Source organism: Atractosteus spatula, chromosome 23 (assembly GCF_055471065.1).
Source record: "Atractosteus spatula isolate fAtrSpa1 chromosome 23, fAtrSpa1.hap1, whole genome shotgun sequence".
NCBI lineage: Eukaryota > Metazoa > Chordata > Actinopteri > Semionotiformes > Lepisosteidae > Atractosteus > Atractosteus spatula.
The window spans coordinates 3,931,757-3,954,227 of NC_142728.1; the positions used below are offsets into that span (position 1 = coordinate 3,931,757).

At 38.4% G+C, this 22,471-nt stretch overlaps 1 protein-coding gene across 5 annotated transcripts in view; it reads left to right on the forward strand.

Moving 5' to 3' along the window:
* Positions 1-22,471, forward strand: part of LOC148816081 (regulator of G protein signaling 3-like) — a 158,433-nt gene that overhangs the window by 76,461 nt on the left and 59,501 nt on the right. Inside the window, exon 1 of one of the 5 annotated variants that reach the window (XM_088940327.1) lies at positions 13,602-13,787. The exons of 1 other annotated variant lie outside the window; for it this stretch is intronic. In XM_088940327.1, coding sequence (XP_088796453.1) covers positions 13,773-13,787 — 15 coding nt within the window. In that variant the 5' untranslated portion in view covers positions 13,602-13,772. Of the gene's footprint in view, positions 1-13,601; positions 13,788-15,451; positions 15,493-15,608; positions 15,717-22,471 lie in introns of those variants that run through there. 3 more of the 5 variants (XM_088940329.1, XM_088940326.1, XM_088940330.1) reach the window with 3 other exon arrangements.

Here is a 22,471-nt window from a genome sequence, read left to right on the forward strand (position 1 = left end):
AAAAAGCATATACTGGGTCTCATTTTAACATTGTGTGGGCCATTCAAGGATACAGATGCTTTAGAACATTACAATGTTAACATGCTTACCAGATCAGCAGTGAGTTATTACATGGAAAGCTATTTACATATTTCCTTTTCAGATTACTTGGAAACTCTCATGAAGGGATCATTGAATGACAGTGAACCTGCAATACACACATATACACAATACACTCATAATTTTTGTGACTAATTCAGCATTATAAATTAAGTTTAACTTGATTTTATTTTGAGAGAGAACTGCTTTAGCTAACAAAGTGCACATTAGTGAAAAAGTGTTAGTTGTATTTCGGTAGTACTGTACATTTGGTTGTGTCAGAAGTGAGGGAGTACAATACTTTGTCCCAGTGGAAATCTCTTAAGAAGCTGAACGCCTTCTTCTGGGAAACATTTATGAGGATCATTTATAAGCAATCACTAATATACCAAATAAAGGTGGTCTACATTGGTATGTAACCTATCTTATGACAAGGAAGGCCCTCCTGCTCTTTGACATACTGTACTGTTCTAGTAAACGGAGGTACCTGCCTTAGGCATACCATACGGCAAAAACTGGCTGTGGTAAAATTAAATGTATTTAATTTTCTGTCTCCTTATTTGAGCAGCAATAATATTATGAACTCTCTGGTTCATAATCCTTGTAATTTGGGGCTACAGCAGCTCACCATGGGAGATGTCTACAGAGATTTAGAGTTCACCGTTTGCTCCTGCTGAGTCTGGGATTGTTCACACCTCTTTGTTGTATAACAGACCTGTTTCTATTTTTGGAAAAGTCAGCCGCCACTTCTAGTGCAGACCTAATTCACAAAGCTCCTATTCATTGACTTCTTTCACCCTGAAAGACTGCAGTATTTCCAGGAAAACCATTTCCAATCCAGATCTTTTGCTATGGGTTTGACTTGTTCATTAGAATGTAAGACATGTACTTGATACAGAAACTAAATATAATATAGTGATTGACCTGATTGTCCCAAATCAGGCATTTAAGGTTTACTTTCTGGATTTTTTGTTTTCTGGCCTGTCTGGAAAAGCAATAAAGATAAAGTTGGCTATGGGTCATTCAGAGCTCTGTTTATACAGTGGTGTGAAAAAGTGTTTGCCCCCTTCCTGATTTCTTATTTTTTTGCATGTTTGTCACACTGAAATGTTTCAGATCATCAAACAAATTGAAATATTAGACAAAGATAACACAAGTAAACACAAAATGCAGTTTTTAAATGAAGGTTTTTATTATTAAGGGAAAAAAAAATCCAAACCTACATGGCCCTGTGTGAAAAAGTGATTGCCCCCCCTGTTAAAACATAAATCAACTGTGGTTTATCACATCTTTGGAAAGCTGAGTTCAATTTCTCTAGCCACACCCAGGCCTGATTACTGCCACACCTGTTCTCAATCAAGAAATCACTTAAATAGGACCTGCCTGACAAAGTGAAGTAGACCAAAAGATCCTCAAAAGCTAGACATCATGCTGTGATCCAAAGAAATTCAGGAACAAATGAGAAACAGAGTAATTGAGATTTATCAGTCTGGAAAAGGTTATAAAGCCATTTCTAAAGCTTTGGGACTCCAGCGAACCACAGTGAGAGCCATTATCCACAAATGGCGAAAACATGGAACAGTGGTGAACCTTCCCAGGAGTGGCCGGCCGACCAAAATTACCCCAAGAGCGCAGCGACGACTCATCCAAGAGGTCAGAAAAAACCCCACAACAACATCCAAAGAACTGCAGGCTTCACTTGCCTCAGTTAAGGTCAGTGTTCATGACTCCACCATAAGAAAGAGACTGGGCAAAAATGGCCTGCATGGCAGAGTTCCAAGACGAAAACCACTGCTGAGCAAAAAGAACATAAAGGCTCGTCTCAGTTTTGCCAGAAAACATCTTGATGATCCCCAAGACTTTTGGGAAAATACTCTGTGGACTGACGAGACAAAAGTTGAACTTTTTGGAAGGTGTGTGTCCCATTACATCTGGCGTAAAAGTAACACATCATTTCAGAAAAGGAACATCATACCAACAGTAAAATATGGTGGTGGTAGTGTGATGGTCTGGGGCTGTTTTGCTGCTTCAGGACCTGGAAGACTTGCTGTGGTAAATGGAACCATGAATTCTGCTGTCTACCAAAAAATCCTGAAGGAGAATGTCCGGCCATCTGTTCGTGACCTCAAGCTGAAGCGCACTTGGGTTCTGCAGCAGGACAATGATCCAAAGCACACCAGCAAGTCCACCTCTGAATGGCTTAAGAAAAATAAAATGAAGACTTTGGAGTGGCCTAGTCAAAGTCCTGACCTGAATCCGATTGAGATGTTGTGGCATGACCTTAAAAAAGCGGTTAAGGCTCGAAAACCCTCCAATGTGGCTGAATTACAACAATTCTGCAAAGATGAGTGGGCCAAAATTCCTCCACAGCGCTGTTAAAGCGCTTTGTCTAATATTTCAATTTGTTTGATGATCTGAAACATTTCAGTGTAAAAAAATAAGAAATCAGGAAGGGGGCAAACACTTTTTCACACCACTGTAGCTTGTCAGTAAGATTAATAACTGGTGCTGAGAATCAGTCTCAAAGACCCATGCTTTGGGAGAGCAGTTCATACATTATATACCAGTGTCTTTACTTAATCTCCTCCTACGGTGTTAACAGCGTTCTCTAAATTACATAATATTCAGTGTAATTGTGACAATAACTCGTGCTTAGCTGTTTCTGTTAAAAGCCTTGGAAAGCTGTAAATTTAGCACTTATTTATTTGAAAGGACACTTAACCTAGATGTCTAGAGTTTAATACAGAAGATGTACAGCATGCATTTTATGCACGTACAGTTTTTACCTTGGACAACCTTTTTTAAAGAATAACGCACTTTAAAAAATGAATGTAGCTATTTTCTCCTGTCCATCACCAGGACATGGGATCAATTTCTGATTAAAAAATAGGAGTGTGCTTCTGCTGTAATAAAGCACTGCTTAGTTAGAGCCGCAAAATTGAGCAAGGGAATTTCTCCACAGTGCAAGGCACCCGTGAATCACAAATGTCATCTCGGGGATGAGAGATAATTGTGATGTATAGTCTCACTTGTAAACTTAGAAAGGCTTTCTTGTTTTTCTGAACTGCAGCTGTAGCTGCCTATATATTATTGTTTAACCTAATTAATGTGGTATCATTTTTCATTCTATACTGTAAAATACACTTGCAGGCGTGTTTTGGGAAAATTCCAATGTAGAAACTGTAAAGACCATTGCTACTTCTAATCGTCGATATTGAGTGTGCTCAGGCAATGAAATAGTATTTCAGATTTCTTCTTTCTTGCATACTTTCTTGCATGCTTTGGCTTTCATAGGAAGATCGCACAGAAATATGAACATAAAAAGTCAAATATGCAGTTATTGAATTTTAAAACTACAGAATGCTTTAAATATGTTCAAAGATGCCCTTTAAGTGTATTAGAGCTTCAGATGTTCTCCTGCACCGTGTTACAATACGCTGTGAATAAGTGACTGGTGTAACTACAAATGTTCCTTATTCTAGCACTGTGCTGTTATTTCTCAGATGTCATAAAAACATGCAAATTATACTCATGCTGATAACAGGAAACAAAATGTATTCCCTACATGTCTCCTGTACGTTGAAGCTTCTCCTTTGATGCATTATCTATCTACAGCCCCATGCAGAAAAAAAAAGAATTTGCATTTGTCAAACACAATCGAATGAGTAGTGTTTGGCACAAATCCACCGAGGGTGGGAAATGATTTGCTGCATTAATCCAGGTGGAAAGGTTCAGGCACCTTTAATGGAGAGCTCCTGTCTCTCTTTATCTGTTCGACATGTATTGTGCTTCTGAAACAATGCCTCTCTCCTAGTAAGCATCCTGATTTCTTTTGATATGTAAGTTACATTGGAAACAGGATTAGACTCACTGGGTATTTGACAAGGATACGTCTACACACACCCCTGCTTTCTTACACGAATAAGTCCCCTTATCCTGGCATGTCAGCTCAATGAGCAGTACCTTTTTTTCACTGCAGCTCAGCAGGTGTGAGCCTGGCCAGTACCTGGATGGGAGACCTGGGAAAGCTAAGGTTGCTGCTGGAAGAGATGTTAGTGAGATCAGAGGGGGGCGCTCACCCTGCGGTCTGTGTGGGTCCTAATGCCCCTGTCCTTCAGATGAGATGTAGAATGACTTTATATGTTTAATTCAGTCTGTTTTGTCCTGTTTTGTCACACAGGTCTGGTAAAAAGATGTTGGGATTTTACCATGCTGCAAACATTGTACTTTGCTTTAATTTAGAAGTTTTGTTCGTTGTTCAGCATTCTGTTTTGAAAAACAATAGCTGTTATATTATATCTGATGGGAAAAAAAAGTTTTATTAAGACTGTATATCAATGCAGGATTAATTCTGGAACTATATTGTGTGTGTGAGAGTGTGTAAATGCTGCCTGCAATAAAAATTAAATGTACTGTACAGAAATGTAATTTATGTTGAGCAGAAAAGCTTTTGGTTTTGTTTTCTTTCAGGCGAGATATTTTGTGTTCTTGTCCTGGTTTTATTTTACTCATTCCAGCCTCCATGCATCTCCATGCAAAACAGAAAGGCGTCTCATTCAAAATATATTAGTGGCTTTTGCACAGATGATCCTGACTGAATACATAATTTTGAACAGAATAATTCGACATCAGTTTGAAATCTTAAATGTCATACATTTGTTCAGTAAACTTTTAAAGTGCTTGAATGGGTAGATAAGCATTTTAAATCTCTCTTCAATTTAAAATTGTTTCATCGTATTTTTAGAAGTCCCGTATAAAATTAAATAATGCATTTCAAGGATAAGTTGGGATGCTTCAGGACTAAACGCTGAAACAAAACATTGTACTTTCACCTCACAAAGTTAATAAGAATTTTCATGATGCCTGAAGAGAGATGTCTTTGTCATGAAAATGCATTAAGATGAAGAGGTTTCCATGAATTCAGTATACTCCTCTCTTCAATAATGAGACCATGCATGTCATATTTAGGAATATATTATTTTTAAAGATGCAGTTAGCCAGGAAAGCGAGATTTTTCTTGTTTCCAACCCCTGAAGAATTTTAGAATAAAATAGATGTGGCATTGTGGTTCCGATTCCTGGCCTTGTCAGTGTGATTCTTTTTGATGATGTTTGTTTGTTACTTTTGTAGTTTAGACACCCAAGAAGCTTAGAAGATTGTTTTGTTTTTTTCAGAGTATCAAGCACTGTCACAATGTAGGTCCCCCAATACCATAAAACATGAGACAGCAGTGGTCTGTTCCTGCCAGCATGCAGCTCTTTTCTCATCTTTTGTCCTATGTGTTGGCTCGCGTTCAAGGTCACAGATACCACGGTATATTTTTGGGGGGTGGGGTGATGGGGTCCCCTGGCTGATAACACTTGGGTCAGTTGCTGTACAAGTCATGCAGTGCGAGACATGCGGGACACCTAAAATGAATTGGCTTTTGAGTGGGTACTAGTGGGTGGAATCTGCATGCAGACCAAGAGGCACTGTTGGCTAATGGAAGTATATTTTTGTGATGAACCGAACATGTGTAGAAACTGACAGTGTAGAGATTTCCATTCCTAACATGTGCAGATCACTTCTCAGCATCCGTGTCTGTGTGATCGTACAGGTCTCACTTTCAGCCTGCTTGTCTGGTACACTGGGAGTCTTCATTTATTGCTAACCAGTAGCTGAGCTGCTGTTGAGAGGCACAGGCTATTTAAGCCTTATCAGGTGGCAATAGCTTTCAGTCTCATTGAGGGCTTCTCAGCCTGAACAGATTTAATATATATTTTCTGCTTGTGTCCTTCAGACTAACAGTGATAAGCAAATGCCACAGGCATATTAGATCTACTGTATTAGAACAACACTTTCCCACACACTACTCCTGAATACTTCTCTTTCTATGGTGTCCAGGAGAAATGTTGCCTCAAAATATGTTTTATTTAAAAGAATCAACTCAAGGCAGAAATGAAAAAAGTGCTTTTGGCAATTTTATTCCCTGGGGGACAGCAAAGAAAAAAACAAGACTCTGATCTTTTTTTGATATGAAGTGCTCATAAATAGGAATTCCTTGAGTGAACGAGTTGCCAACGTGTGGCAGCTTGTTAGAATCATATTTTGATGAACCTGGCTGATCCAGTTGGAATATTTAACAGTTAATGACACAGCAAAGGGATGCCAACAAAATCTCACCGTTGAAAGGTGATCAAACAAAGGCTTCAGTAGGGCAATGAGAAAATTAGCATTTACTGTACAGTGTAGAGAAGAGGATGGATCATTAATGGATAAGCAGCAGATATTCCTTTTAAAAGTCCCTCCATTAATAGGCATGGCAGGGAGATCTGTGGCATCTGTGTGTGGAGTTTGCATGTTCTGCCTGTAGTCACTCTCGGTATTGCTGGTGCTCTGTTCCACCTGCCTCCCAAAATACATTCTGGTTAGGTACGTTTGGCTACTCTAAATTCCTCCACAGTACTGCAATGTGCTTTCCACTCGGAGCTCAACTGTACACTCTCAGTCAACAGGAGATGCATTTTCTGAGGGTGGATGGAAGAAAGACTTGAGTCCAAGTTGATTATTCTGCACAATTCTGTGATATATGTTTTCCTTGATTTTCGCATCATTATTTTTTACTGATTAATAATTTTGGAATGAAATGGACTTTTTTGGGGTCTCTGACCAAAAGGATTTTCCAGGCACAAAAACAGCCAATTTCAGAACTGGAATTGTGCAATGTTAGGTGTGATCCTAGAGAAAAAGGTCCAAGGTACTTATTAAAGATCATCAAGATGAAAATGTAACTTACTGTACCATTGCTTTGTCAAACCAAGACGTATCCTGGATTCGTCAATCCCTTTTCATTCACGAGACAGTCTTTTCCAGTTCACATCTAATCCACGATGTAGCTTCATTCATGATCTCTTTTTACAAACTGTAATAATCGGTGGTGTTGTTTTTTAAAGTAAAGGCCTTTTTACCCTTTTCAAGAGATTTGTTTTGGTGACTTCTCAAAAAAACATCTCTGTTTTTTTTTCAGATGCTTTTAATGCAAATTTTTCGTTTTGTTTACCGACTCCAACAAAATGCATAATTATGCTGAGAAATAATTGCTAAAATTTGAAAAAGCCTGGCTTATTAAACTCATAATCACATTGTAAACATTGTTTCTGGCACGTCCAGGGTTTGGCAGTGGCTGTCTGGCAAGTGGTTTTGACCATGACACATTTTTACTCAAGGTAAACAGGAATCAAGGCTAGATAAAAGTTTGCTTGTCTTTGTCCTTACCGTTCTGACATGAATGCACACTCAGCCATGAAACATTACTTTCTGCTATTCTTACATTTATCACAGCATGACAGATCAATTCCCATTTATGTATCACTTTAAAATTTAATTGCATTCCTATGATGGATGTTTTTTTCTTCTCTTGCAAACCCTTTAAATATTTACAATACTTTTTTCTTAAGGTTTAGCCATAGCACAGATGGAAGTACTCAAGTTTAATGCATGGTAGAACTGAGTTTTGTATTATTTAATTTCCTTATTTAATTACTGGGTTATTTTTGAAAAGAGAAATGCTGCCCGTGATATTTGTGCTCTTTAACTTTTTTGATGTAAGAAAAACATTTCACTGTTGTGTTTTATTTTCAGCTCACGAAAATGGCATACTCTGAAATCAAGTACCCCAAAACCACTTTGCTAAAAGCTGTGGCTGTATCCATTTTTTGCCAGTGTCCTTTTGTAAAGCATATTTCATGACAGAACTATGTATAGGGGTGGTAATTTAACATTTTCTCTTGCCGTTCTCTTCTAAATTGCAGAGACCACTGTAAGTGGTCTTTCAGGGACAGAATTTGCTCATGGTTCATAGTAGCTACTAAGATGTGTTATTGAACGCTGGTTTGTGGTTCTTTTTTCGACTCTCATTTCCACCCAGACTGGAAGCTGTTATAACTGAGCTGCAGCACAGTGTAGCCTTCCCATATGACTCCCTAGTCTTTGGCAGACGTTAACGAAAGTGGCGGTTTGCCTTGTGACCAGATTCCTGTTCGAAGCCCCTGTCTGGAGGGGTTGTAAATGACAGCGATGTTCTGACAGCATGAGCTGGAGATACCACTGCCTGCTGCTCTAATCAGTTGGCTGACATGTCCCTGGAGTATCTACTGTAAATACCTTAGGTATTTGGGTGAATGTGTTAAGTTGCCTGCACAACACAAATAGCCAGACTGTGTTCTCCAGTTATCTGTTCTTGGTTTGTGAGTTTAGATCAGGTGAACGTCATGAGTTTACATTTTCCAAGACAGAACCAGTCTAATGACTTGTCAGATGCCTTTTAGTGTTTTTATGCAGGATGGAAACTCCAGTCCAATATATCAGCATGGGGCTTTCAGGGATGGTCTGGACTTTTTTAACATCTTTTCTAACCCATTTCCAACTCAGTGCATGTGTTCTATTATGTGCAAGGAAGTGAAATAATTCTTTTGTGCAATTTCTAGAAAAAAAAGTAAAATCTCCTGGAGGGGAGCTTTCTGTAAGGCAAAAAAAAAAAGTACAGCAGATCCTGGGATGTAGGACTTTATCAAATTGGTAGCTTTTTCAAAAGTGTCGCTGACAGAAAAAATCACAATGATACCTCGACTAAATCCAGATTTTTAAAAACTGTCTAAATTGTATTGTGATTATGCCTACTCACAGTGTTATGTTTCATAACCACACCTATATGCATGTTATCTGTTAAAAAGTTCCCAAAGTCAGTAATGCTTAGACAATCAACCGTAGCCTGGAAGGGATGATGCAATTGTCTTTTATGGATTTTGTGTTTGGACTGAAAAGCTGCCGTGTAAATCTTTTGAAATAAGCCTGTTCAAAAATTAGCCATGATAGAAATTGATTTCAGATGGCAAGTATGCAATGCTTGTGATACTACAGTGTGGGAGTGAGAATTGAGAAAGATTTTCTTAATGATTGATTGTCGTCAGCACAGTCTCCCCCTTTTCCAGGCCTTCTCTGGATTAATTAAATGTGCTTCTCCCTTGCTTGCAGCAAGTCTCAAAATAACTCTGATTATAAAAAGGTATTTAAACATGAACTGCCTGCTAAAATTAGTTTTTCGTTTGTCAGTCTCACATCAGCATGTCTAACTTTAGATTACAACACTGATGATTTTAGAATTCAGCTGATGCTTTGGTGCAGTTTTCTAGCAGACAGTAGTAGTGGAATCGTATGTTTTAATGGGTTGGGAATATGATGCAAACCTGATGCAAGAACCTCACCATTTTATGAGACATGTTTTATGATACGTAAAGACTGTCTATCTGTGCCTGTACATACAGTATCTATATTACACAGTAATGCATACATTAATATGAAATGCATTTATCTTTCCCAGCATCTCTGAATTTCATGTGATTAATGGGAAAAATAGAACATTTTTGTATTATGCAGAAGTTATTGGACAATTGGACCTGAAGTACTTCAGCAGTAATGCTATATCTCATTTTTCAAAGTAAACCACAGAAACATCACATGTGCAAGGAGTCTAAATGTCAAACCTACATTTATCAGGCAATTCAGGTTTCAATTATAACCTTCATACTGCATGTATGGTAGTACCTGGTAATTCACCTATGAAAACCTTGCTTCATTTATTCTCCACTTGGTCGTTCAACTAACCTCAGCTCAAGAGCTAATCTGTAGATTCAAAGGATTTGATTGAACTAGTGGAGAGTTTTCATTACAGGGAGACTCGATGTCTTTTTTTCTCATTGTAGCCGTGCTTTTGCAGTTTCAGGGTCAGCATGTAGATCACTCTTCCCATCATGCCCTGTTGCTCACATTGATGCTTTTTGTTCCTCGTCAGAGGTGACTATTTCTCACTACTTCTGCTTCCAGCAGAGTCATTCTTAATCCATTTACTTCCCGCTCTTTGTCATTTTCTTTAGATTCTTCTGTAAAATACTGATAGAATACTGCAAAATTCAATTTCTCAAATCACTTTTTTTTACATGTGATTTTTCACTGAGCTAGTACTCAGTACACATGGCAAGTAAAGTGATATTCACAGTTTTGTTGACAGCCATTTTCTGAAATTTTCTCTTAATTGTGGACGTTCATCTTTTGAATGCCATGGAGAAAAGGCTCTTTGAGGTGTTTTTCTCTGACACAATTTGACTGAAGCATTCTGTTTATTGACATTGTGCACGTTTTGATTTTGCCCAGTATTTGAAACTCATTAATGTACATTTGAATAAATGCCAAACTATTAGTTACCTAAGGATGAAATGCACAGTGATCAGTGATGTGGCTTTTAAGGTGATGCTGCTCATTACTTCATTTCCGACATTTGTATATTTATTGGCTTTTGGATGGTTACAATGACTTAGACTTACATTACTTAGAATTAAGTAGCTTACATAGAATTAAGAATTTACATAGAACTTATAATTAAGAATTACGTACATAGTTCTGTTACATTGCTCCTGTCCTGAAGTGAAATTTTTTGGAACTTAGATTGAATTGCAAATTGTTTCTTGTTTCTATTTATTTATGACTGTTTGTTGCCGAACAGTTCAAGCAATATCTGTGGAAGTTGAAAGCTGAGAATAATGTCTTTTGATTTCTAGAAATAGAAGGAAACAATTAACCCACCGCAGGAGTCCATGGCCTCATTATATTTCCTCTCTCTGATACACGGATAATTAGTCTCCGGTTTTGCAGGATTAAGAACAATCTCCAGTCCCTCTGCTAGCAGCGACACAGACGCTTTTAAGAGTTGCTCCTGCTGACTCAAGTTGTTTGATTATTTGAATTCATCAACGATAATGGATAAAAGAGTGTTCCGGGTGTGAACGAAAGAGCATCTTGCCGGATAAAGTCTGATCTCTGATCTCTTATCCTGCATGAAATCGCCAATTACCTCTGCAGTTCTTAATTGTCCACTCAACATTTTGCCACGTCTCCATTTTGACTGTAAATGCACTGAACTCATGAGTGTTCTGTTAATCCCCTAACACAGCCAGGAGCCCATGTAGCTTATTCATGTGTGAAACAAAATCCTAAACTTCACAGGAGCGCTGCACTTCTTTTTTGTAGTGTACGGTAGCATGCGACTTACTGCAGAGGCTTGCAAACTGAAAGGTTGGCGCCTCCGTCTATAGCCTCCCAAATCTCCTCACCTTTCACATCAGATTGTCATCAGCTGTATCATCTGCCTTTTCAAATGGATATTGGAGGCACCTGAAAATTGCATCACTATAATAAGAAAGAGCAATTACTGGAATCCTTTCATAAGAAACAGTCACTTTTAATGCTTTTAGCAGAATATAATAAGGTGCCATCTAACACCTGACCCTCCTGAGAATAGTCCTAGTTTTTGTTTAAAGCATTGCCTCCCACTTATAGCCCTTAAGTACTTTCTCTTAATTTCAACTTTTTCCCCCAGAACCTCCTTTCATTGTTGAGAGGAACAAAGTCACTTGATAATGCGATTTCAAACTGTAAAAATTATGTGCCTTGGTTTGCAGCAAATAAATTCAAATATTTTCTGTCAGCTGTTCAGTTTAGTTGCCAATTATACCCGAGAGGAACAAAGGGCCTCAAAATGAGTTGTGTTTCCAGCAATTCCAACTAATTTTCACCATTTTACCTGTCAGCACACTATGTCTTTATCTTGGTATTATCAATGAGGAAAAGATGTACTTTGCAGTGGTGTACATATTCCAAACTGAGGCGAATCTGTTTATGTTTCCTGCTATTACTGAGGCACTATTAATAGTAGCAGAAAATGATTCCTCAATAGGTCTGAATCTTTGAAATCTTATTTTATTATTATGACCATAATTTACCGGACTAGGAGATGTGGTGGTGAAGCCAGCTGTTTGTTAATTAGAGAGTGTTCTGGCTTTTCTTTCTTTTTGGTCTTTTAACCTTCAGTCGTGTTTACTCAGATAAATATTCAGAATGACTAACACCAGATTAACAGTCAGATGTTTAATGGGGAGAAATGGTGTTCAACTGATAAGCTAAGATTTTCTATTATTTTCACTTGGAGCAAAATAAAGCTGTATTTAGTGATTTAGTGTATTTATTCTTTTTCAGTCTTTAAGCAAAGAATAAAGAAAGCAAACAATTGACCAAAACGAATTTATCTAAGGTTACCAACTGAGAATACATGATTTCCTATTGTATATTACAGTTAATCTCTTAGCTCTCATCTTTTCTTAATTAAGAATGGCTGAGGTGTGCAAGTTAGTTTTTAAAGTTGCATATAATCCTAAACATTCCTTTAGCAGCCACTGTCTAGATGTGACTTTTGTGCCTTGAAACATCTTCTGCTTTAATGGTTTAACATTTGGCCTTATTTCTCCAATAAGAGACAACCACAGTTTGCACAAATTGAGTTAGTTCCTCATGATATCATCTCAGCACTCTGCAAGTTCAAAAAGAGGTAGTATTGTTCTCATTTAAGTTATAAATGAAGCATTGACGCCAACTTGTTCATTATAAACTCCATAAATTATTTTTTATCCTCAGTACCTACAGATGCTGCTGAGGAGAGTCTCGCAGGAGGAAAATTATCAGAACATTATACTATGAAATTATTTTTTTTTATAGAACAACAAAAGGATAGCTGCAGTAGAATTACGTCTGTAGCTGTATATCCGGTTTCCACTCAGGTATGAAAACTGAGTCATCTAACGTTGCCTCCGATGTTTGTGTCCAGCAATAATTGCATGGGAAATGGAGGGCAGACCATATTAGAAGCAGTGATTGTAGCTCTTGTTTTTGGAGACAAATGTTTTCTGTCTCTGTGACATATGCAGGTGATTGTTTGTTTTATTAGACTCTTTTTAACCTTTTGATTACAAAGTTTTGAACAATGAAGCTGGGTGAAATGAAGTACTGATACCAAAATCTGTCTATATTTACGTTTTACATTGGGAGCACCACTGCGTTAATTCTGCAAGCATTTTGATAAGACGAATAAAGTGTTTTGTAGTTCATGAGCCTGAGTCAAAGGCTTCATCAATTCTGATTGCGGAATCTATAGAAAATCCCATACAAGATCGGATACAATTTTAGAGGAATGGGAAGGTCTGAAATACTAAAATACAAAACAAACTGATGAGAACTGTACAACACTCATGTACAGTACAAAGAACCATACGATCTGCTGCAGCTGCTATAGAATTTGTAACTTCTCAGTACTCAGTGAAAAACACATTCCCTGCTGCTTTCAGGTCGTTATCTGGTTTCAGATGGGCAGTGTGAAGAAAAAGAGACTTGCACTGAGCTGATTTCTAATTGCTAGAATGCCTGTGTGTGTTCGTACGCGTTCCCAGCCATGCAGCGGGGCTGCAGTGTGCTTCACTGCCACAGCTCCTACACTCCTTGAAGAAACTTGATTCATGGGGCTATTCAGCTATAAATACAGAGAAGGGACACAAGGCAGCGTCTCCTGGGAGGGTCGCGCACATGTGCGTCTCCTTCCTTTAGCACGTTGACACACACACACACATGCGTTATAATCGCCGCGCGCGGGACTCCACTGCAGCAGAGCAGACGGAGCATGCTGCTGAGCTGGATACAGAGTCACCATCCTCCGCTGAGCACAGGAGCTGCCGAGCTGTCAGCAACCTTTCTCCTCAGCCGAAGGGCAGTGAGAAGCACTCCGTCACCACTTTCCTTTTCCAAAGTGAAGGAGAGCCCTCATCCCAACCTCCCCGATGCCTGTTTCAAAGGTATTTCGGAAAGCGGCTGTAGTTTGGGGTTGTAATTGAGGTCAAAGTTAAGGAATGTGTTTAGTGCAGGAGAATGGTTTCTGTAACATGGGATGTTGGGATTCTGAAATATGCAATGTCTTTTAGGCATGTTGGTTTTTTTTTTCTTTGATTGTACTGTACTATTATTTCAGAGCATTGGGAGATGCTTTACCATCTATAATAATCATCTTGATATATTGTAATTTGTCCTTTGGCAATCTTATTTAGGGGGATTTATCAGCATAACTTTTAATAACCTTTGATGTAGAGTCGCACTGTCCAAATTGCTCGTTTCTCTATATTGCAATCACCATTTGTAACTCAGAGGTTTGTGAAATATTACAAAGAATTTATGTTTGAATATATTTGTTTCATTTAATACGCTGTGGTTATTTCAGTCTTCTGCATGAGATTTGGAAAAAATGCCTGAACTGGGTCACTTGTGTCCAACTGATCATACCTAGCTACCTGTGCAGTAATTAGTAATTAAAACAGTACTGTGTTTTTATCACTGACGTGGTATTTGCAAGAAGAAAAAAAACTCATTTAAAACAGCTAACAGAGTTTTTTTCACATCTAATTTATTCTGCTGTGCAATTAAGCTTAATGTTGTCATGCCGAGTTTAAAAAGACATTTTAAAAATGACTGATGACATTTCAAAGTTCAGTTTTGCAAGGCAATTATCTGTGAGGCTCAGAATTAAAATGTCAGCACACAGATGTTCAATTCCCTTGACCAGATGTTCATTCATAGGTTACGAAGGTATTGTAAGTGACAGTATTATGATTTTCTTAATGTTTAACTGGTCATGAGACTGAGTGTACAAAAATATTTGTGGTGCATTATTTTCAGATGTTAGAAAAGCTCTGCAAATTGTAAATTATTGCAAAATTCATCTATGAGCATCTATGTTCCTCTATAACGATTTCAATGCATTGGATTAAAGGACATCATTGAATAATAGTTACACAGAAGAGCATCATTGTTGCAAACTCAGAAGTTTCAAGGTTAAAAGAAAATATCTGAAAGAACTTTCCTCGGTTACATGAAACATGCATATCCACATTAGCTGGAATAATCTTCTCACGCCCTGAGTGAGAAAGTTTTATTATCAACATAAATAGTTATGTTTGGCTCTTTACTCTTCTGTTTATACTGTATATGTAGTAAATGTGGAGAGGCCAAGGGGGAGGGCAGCGATCACATGTTTATGCTTCTCTTATCAATCTTGTGAATCTTAACAACCAGGTCTATTCACTGTTTGTCCCTTCCCGCTTTGCCAGGAGATAAGAACAAATATGGATTGCTGTATCTGGGTAGCCCAAGCGAATAAAAAAAAGGGCAGAGAGGAGAGATATTAATGGATCTTGCTCTTCTGAGACCCAGGAGCCACAGAGAGCTTCTTAATGAATGCCTGTTGTAAGGGGTGGGTCTGGTTTAATGGAGCGCTCTGTATCTTTGTTGCTGTAGGGGTGGTTCCTCTCACTCTCCTGAGCTGAGGGTACAGCACTGACAACAAACAATGCAGCCCTCTCTCACCAGAGGGCTGACAGTACAACTTCTCAATGTCAGTTAACAAGAAAAAGGCTTGCGTACTGTAGTACTGGGATGTGAGCGTCTCTGTTCTGCTTGGAACTGGATGTCTGTGCTGGCAAAAGGCTTTTCCGATCACTCTTTGCACTCGTGAGTTAAAATGTTCCGCTGACTGATCAAGTGAGGTTGTGGTACAGTTTTCGGGCTCGGCGGAGTCATCTCCTGATCTCGTCTTCACTTTGCTGCTTTCTCTCTGCTTTCTCGCCAGGATGGGAAGTGAGAGGGGGGTGATCTTTGCAGTAGAATGGGTCTTCTGTTGACGAGATGAAAGTGATTAAATACACATGGTTGTGGTTAATCCTCCCACCAGAGCGGTATTGTATTAATTTTGTGTTTCTGTATTCTGTATGGGCTCAGATGAAACAATCCCCCAAAAAAATGAAGAAAAGCCTTCCTGAAACGCAGTGTCGTTATTCATTTGTGGCTAATCGTCTCTAATCTTTAAAGCTAAAAAAGCAATTTGGAAGATTTCCTTTAAGGTGTTTATCATGCTTTGCCTTACTGCAGTGCTTCTGGAATCTGGAATCTGTCCCTTCAGATCCTGGGAGCGCTGCTGTACCCTCTCTGAGTTCCTAGATTATGGATTTCATCTGGGACACATGGGGCATTTGAATTCTTGAAAATCTAGAAATTGTTTAATTCAGTGTTACATGTTGTATTCAAATCCATATACAAGCCATCCACAAAATGCTTCATTTTTTGGATTCAGAAGCGAATCCATAATGCAGTGGTGAAGGAATATCACTGCTCAGTGCCTCTCTCCATCAGTACTGATTTTTCAATAGGAAAGTTAATTACTGTTTAATTTTCTTGGGGTGTGGGGTTTGAAATTTCTTTTTAAATACTGAATCACTTTTGTTTGAACGCTTGCTAAAAAAGTCATCTGAGAACGCTGGTTAACCCTAATACCAGGTGCTTGTATATAGTATTATTTGACCAATGAACACTGAATCTATACTAGAATAGAAGGATTGTTGGCTGTTTTTCCAGCCTCTCATTATAGTGTCAGTATTGCTCCAGGAAGTGGGTTTACAGGAACTCTGAACATGCAAAGTTAATTTGCCAGCTAGTCCAGCTTTTCTTTGGGTTGTGGCTTACACTGATATATCTAGCAGGATTAATTGGTAAAAATATTTATATTTGTGTGTGGGAATGAGTACTCAACAGAAATGCGTTTCAAACCATGTGGCTTATTTTAGATGTGCCTCCCCACATAATGATCCTCTGATTGTGCTCCATCAGATATATTCAGTATTCATGTTTTTGGACTGTATGGGTTTTACCTTGTGTGCGCATGAAGGAAGTTTATGATTTAGGGAAATGGCAGTTATACACACAAGGCAAGAAAAGTACAATTCCTAGTAAAACCTCCCAGCAGTGCCTTTTTTAGTATGATACACTAGAATTCTACTGCACTTTGAACTAAAATAAATCAAATCTAATGAAATTAGTCAGCAAAACTAAGAAGTTACAGTATTAGTTTTGCTGCCTGGCCACAGTGCTTGATGTCCATCATTGCAGTAAGGAAAGGGAAAGGCTATTACTGATACAGCACACGGGCTTTATCAGTAAAAGTAAGGAAATAAAATGTGCTTTCATAAACGAAGGGAGTGATCTTCTTTGTGTTTTCCAGCATGTTGAGGCCCTCTGATATTCAGCTGAATAAATGGACGTTTTTATCAGCATTCTCTCTCTTCTCTCTAGATGTCAGGGAGCCTTTATTAGATCTGTGTTGCCCCTGCTTTATGAGGAATAGCTAAACCTGACTGCATCCCTCTCTCAGGGAAACAGTCCTTCTCCGAAATGGGGAAGCACAGATCCATTGCTCAATTTCCTTCAGCAGTAAGCCTCAAGCGCTGAAAGGGATTAAAAAGTGCACAACTGCAGGGCGAGGAATCGACCCATACTGAGCATTAAGAGTGATTAGTTAATTGTTATTTTGAGCAAAGTTGTTATGGTCGCAGTTGTAAAATCAGCCCATTAATCTGCCTGTCAGACTTGATAGTGCTTTCTGCAGCTTATAGTAATCAATCAATATCAGGTAGTGCAATGCTCACTGTAAATCCTTACTTGGTATTATGTTTGTGTGGCTCTGTAAAATGAACATCAATCGCCTGAGTTTCATGTATTATTTAAGAAATTCTTGAATGGTACTGCATCATGCCTTTGGCAGAAGGAGGCAGGAGGTCATACAGCAGAGCTTATTGTTCATTTTGCCAAGGGTTAGATTAATCATTTATGGCCTAGCCCAGAAGTGTGCCAACACGGGGCACACCCGACATCTCTCTGATTCAGAAGTCACAGGAATTTCCCCTCTTCACATTTCGCTGAAGGTATACCAGATGTAGTTGCAAGGTTAGAGCTTTTACTTAATATACTGTTATCAAATGAGAAGCTTGGTCATGCAACAGGTTGTTCTGCGAATCGTTTAATCCCTGTGCTGAAATGATGTGCATTGGTGATCTCTGTACATTTACAGAAGTAAATCATGGAGGCTGAGCTGCTATAACATGGTGCCTTCAGACCTGTGGGGAGGTCATCAGGAGAAGGTTTGGTTACTGTATATGCAGAATCCTCCAGGCTGCATCTTCTGTAGGTAGATGAAGAGCGCACTGTGTTATGTACTGTATCCATCCATTTTTTTGTTTCTACATATCAAATTTATCAATTACTACATTTGTGAAACGGATGTAATTATTTTTGAACTACTTTATGCATCGTTGACTTTGAGAAGTTCTGTTTTTCATGTGTGGTGTTTAACTATGTTGAAACAAAGTGTTGTCAATGTAATGGCCTCTGACAACACCATGTTGATTGTTTCTTTTGTCGGAGAGCTAGGTCTTTTTTTATTTAATCTTGAACGTTAGGGTTTGAACTCAAATTTGGTTTTAACACAACCCTAACAAGTGTTTCAAATGGGTAAATGCTAAAACGAGTTTCTCATATTAAGGGACCAAGTGGAATGAGTATCCCTTGTTGCAATGACAATATTAATGAAAAAGACAAACTTGAATAAATCTTTTCTTCTACTCTGCGGTCCTGTTTCCAATTAAATAGAATCTAAATGTAGCCTCATTTATAAAATCGAAGTTTAATTTCCCAGATAAACTAAATTTAGGAGATTGTAGCAATTCAGACTATCAAGTGAATTAAAATGTCACTGGGTTACTTTTTTTGCTTTTAACATCTCTTTGCTTTTAATAATGTCCTTCGAGCTCTTAAATGCTGTTGAATTGAGCTTGTAGGCCTATGAATTAGCTCTAGCCACAGCTGACATGACGTCTTTATTCCTCACTAGCACTCGCAGGACTCACTGATTTTTAGGACTCGTCAGGCGATTTATAAAAGCACAGCCCTCTGGAACTCTAGGCTTTTAGAATAATCTTTACTACAGTGGGATGATGGTGTTGAATAATAAAACACTTCAGAGCAGCTTTATTCTTTTGTCATCTTTTGTTGAAGTCACAAAGTCTAGTCATAGGGTTCTATCTTGAGGTCCTTCATCTGTCCACAGAGAAAGAGCAAAGTAAGATTGCAGGCTGCATCTTGTCTCCGACACAGCTTGCTTGCCCGGAAAAGGAGAGGTTTGCTGAAGGCTCACTGAAATTGGCATCTCTTCATGCAGGTGTAATCTTACCATCTGACAAGGAAGAGGCTGGAATAGCCAGATGAACCAGATTTATTTAGCTTTTCAAACAGTAACACTTAAAAAAACAACTTTTTATTTGCACAGATTTCACAAGAGGACCATAACGCCTACCGTAAAAGGTGATAGAAGGGGTGTCTTAGGGGCCTATGGCCTGGAAAGGATCATACCCCTCATAACCTTTTTGACTTGCCTGGTCAAAAATTGTAGTCTTCTGGGTGCAGCTGTAATGGCTAAAACTTCAACTCCTGAAAAAGAATAGGGCTATTAGTTGGCGACACGGTAACTAACCCTGGGGTGATTACTTGCTTCTGTTTTCTATTATCTTTGTAAGTTTGTGTAGGATGGGAGGATGGGAGACCTCCTGGGAAAAACTAAGGTTGCTGCTGGAAGAGGTGTTAGTGGGGCCAGCAGGGGGCGCTCACCCTGCAGTCCATGTGGGTCCTAATGCCCCAGTATAGTGACGGGGACACTATACTGTAAACAGGCGCCGTCCTTCGGATGAGATGTAAAACCGCGGTCCTGACTCTCTGTGGTCATTAAAAATCCCAGGGCGTTTCTCAAAAAGAGTAGGGGTGTAACCCCGGCGTCCTGGCCAAATTTCCCATTGGCCCTTACCAGTCATGGCCTCCTAATAATCCCCATCTCTGAACTGGCTTCATTACTCTCCTCTCCTCCCCATTAATAGCTGGTGTGTGGTGAGCGTTCTGGCGCACAATGGCTGCCGTCGCATCATCCAGGTGGGGCTGCACACTGGTGGTGGTGGAGGGGAGTCCCCATTACCTGTAAAGCGCTTTGAGTGGAATGTCCAGAAAAAGTGCTATATAAGTGTAAGCGATTATTATTATTATTATTATTATTATTATTATTATAAATGGGTGTGGCAAATACATTTGCACTTGCTGGTGGAGCCTACTTGCTGTAGGACTTTGGGGTATTTGGTATTCAGAGTTGGCAAACAGATTACCCTCCCAATTCCACAGCTGAAAGATGGAGGAATTAGTCCAAGAATGGTTTTATCTATCCAGGTTGTATGACACAGTGTATCTGAACGGTGTATTCACTGTAAATTAAACACATCTCTGCACCAGCACTAAACTTAAAAAGTCCTGTTTTGTGCTAGAGCACAAGCGAAATGAGCCAGCCTGTTGTGACCAGCAGCCCCGAAAAGTCACAACACATAAAAGATAAAGATCTTAACTGGTTTGCTTCACTGGTTCCCAAAGACCAAAACTGTGATGCAGTGGAATCTAAACTCAAGAGCTGAAGCAAGTCTGACCACATCCAAAAACAATTATTTGCATCATTGGAAATCAAATGATTTGAGCTCTTACGCGAGAAAGATATCCCTTCCTTTCAAATGTACTCAATATACTGTATTCAATTTCTAGTTCTACTATTTATTCTTTCTGTAGTATTTTGTTTATTTTCTCCTAAATACAACATTGGCACAACAAGTAACACCATATATTCTTGCTGTACAGATCAAGCACTGGTTTGGTGTACACAGGAGTTAGCAGGTTATCACGTGCCATTGTGAGGCAGCTCTTGCAGATTAAAGAAAATTGCTGTGTAGGGTAAAGGATCATGCTTGATGTAAGACACATTTTTTAACAGGTACACAAGTAAAATAAGCTAATTAAAACCCAGCAGGATCTGATATATATTTCCTATTTTTGGAATTCCTATTTTCAACTTTGGGATACTTGAGGGGTGAAGAACAGGCAGGCAGCTTTAGTCCTGATGTGCAGAAGCTGATGGAGATCTCCTTAGTTATTCCAATTTAAGTGGCTAAACTTAAGTGGCAGTTGTAGAAATTAGTGCATATTATCTCAGCAGGAGTTGAAATGTCGAGACCGAGGTCATTGATCTTCAGCTGGTAGAGGTAAGATATTGTGCTACTGTACATTTACTGAGTTAATTGTTAAAAACTGTATTGTTTTTGTAGCAGAAGGCTAGGAGTAGGAAATGTTATCTAAAGTTGGAAAAACATATTCATTTGCTTTCTGTGATTGAATTTGGTGATTATTAAGGATATATTAATAACAAAGCAAATGTCTGATGTTTCATAGCTTGTCCAACATAGAGATTCTCTACAGACCATGCAAATCCTCTCTGTAGGTCATGCAGAGATTATGTTAATTAAAAGCAGAGCTGGTATTAATTCTAGATTTTTTGTTTGGAAAAAAAAGCATTGCGATTACTTAAGGCATTAAATAATAATTTATGATAATAAGATTGGAAAAAGATTATTTGCAATGACAGACCTTTTTCATCACTTCTTTCTTCTGTAGATAGTTAAGACCCATTGAAGAGGTTTTGGTCTCCAAGAGATCTTAAGTTTGGGTACTTCAGCTGCTGCTTCCTGGCACTTAATGCGAAAGCCTTTTGAAATAGAATTGCTCAAGAGGAATATGTAATTTAGTAATTTAGTGAAAGAAATAAAACAATGAAATAAGGAATAACAAACAAGGAGATCCCTCATTTAGTTTAGTTAGATTTACATTTAACCGTTTTTTATGTTGCTCTATGATTGCATATTGATTTTTAATTTAATTAAAATTTTAATTTTAATTTGTTAGAGTTATTTTTAATTAATGAAATTAATGATTTCTTTAACAAAAACGTCTGTTGAGATCAATAAATTAGTCCTCCTGTTTCAATGTTAAACTGATTTGCAGTCTTCATACTCTATACCATTATAGAAAAAGATCTTAGTGTTTAACATAACACATTTTTGATAATAAAAATGTCATAAACACTGAAGAATTCATGTAACACACTCAATCCTGCGGTGTTACAGCAAGCAGTGCAGTTAATATATTACCTTATATGTACTGAAAGTGTAAACACACATACAGCTTTTATGCAAGTTTGTGCACATAGTGGGTCACTCTTTTGAACTCAATATCGATGTGAACTTTTATGGTATTGTGCCTCTGGGCTTTTAGTTTGGATAATCTGCGCAGCTCTCCCTTGGCATGTTTGCAAGCTATCTTTATAGTCAAGGAAATTTAGTAATGTATTTTACAGCATGGCCAGAGCATGCAATAAAAGCATTTTTTTTGTTTCTAAAATGGCAATGATCTTAATCAGTTTGGTATTGAACAGAGGTCATTGTCAGTGCTGCAGCCTCCCTAACAATGACTGGAGCTGATGGCACCAAATTGCACTATTCTAGCAAAACACACGTCCAGTGATCCTGCAGGTGCAGAAGAGCTGTTTTTCAAATAAAGGCTGACATTAAACACTTTCATGATAGGCATTGAATATTCTGTTGATTAAAGTGTTTTATGGCAAAATATACATTATATGGGATAGGGTACTTTTATAATTCCCATGAAACAAGTTTGTCCTCTTACAAAATAAAAGCGAAGATAAGGGCTGAGAAGGTGAATGAATATTAAAAATCGAGCAATAAAT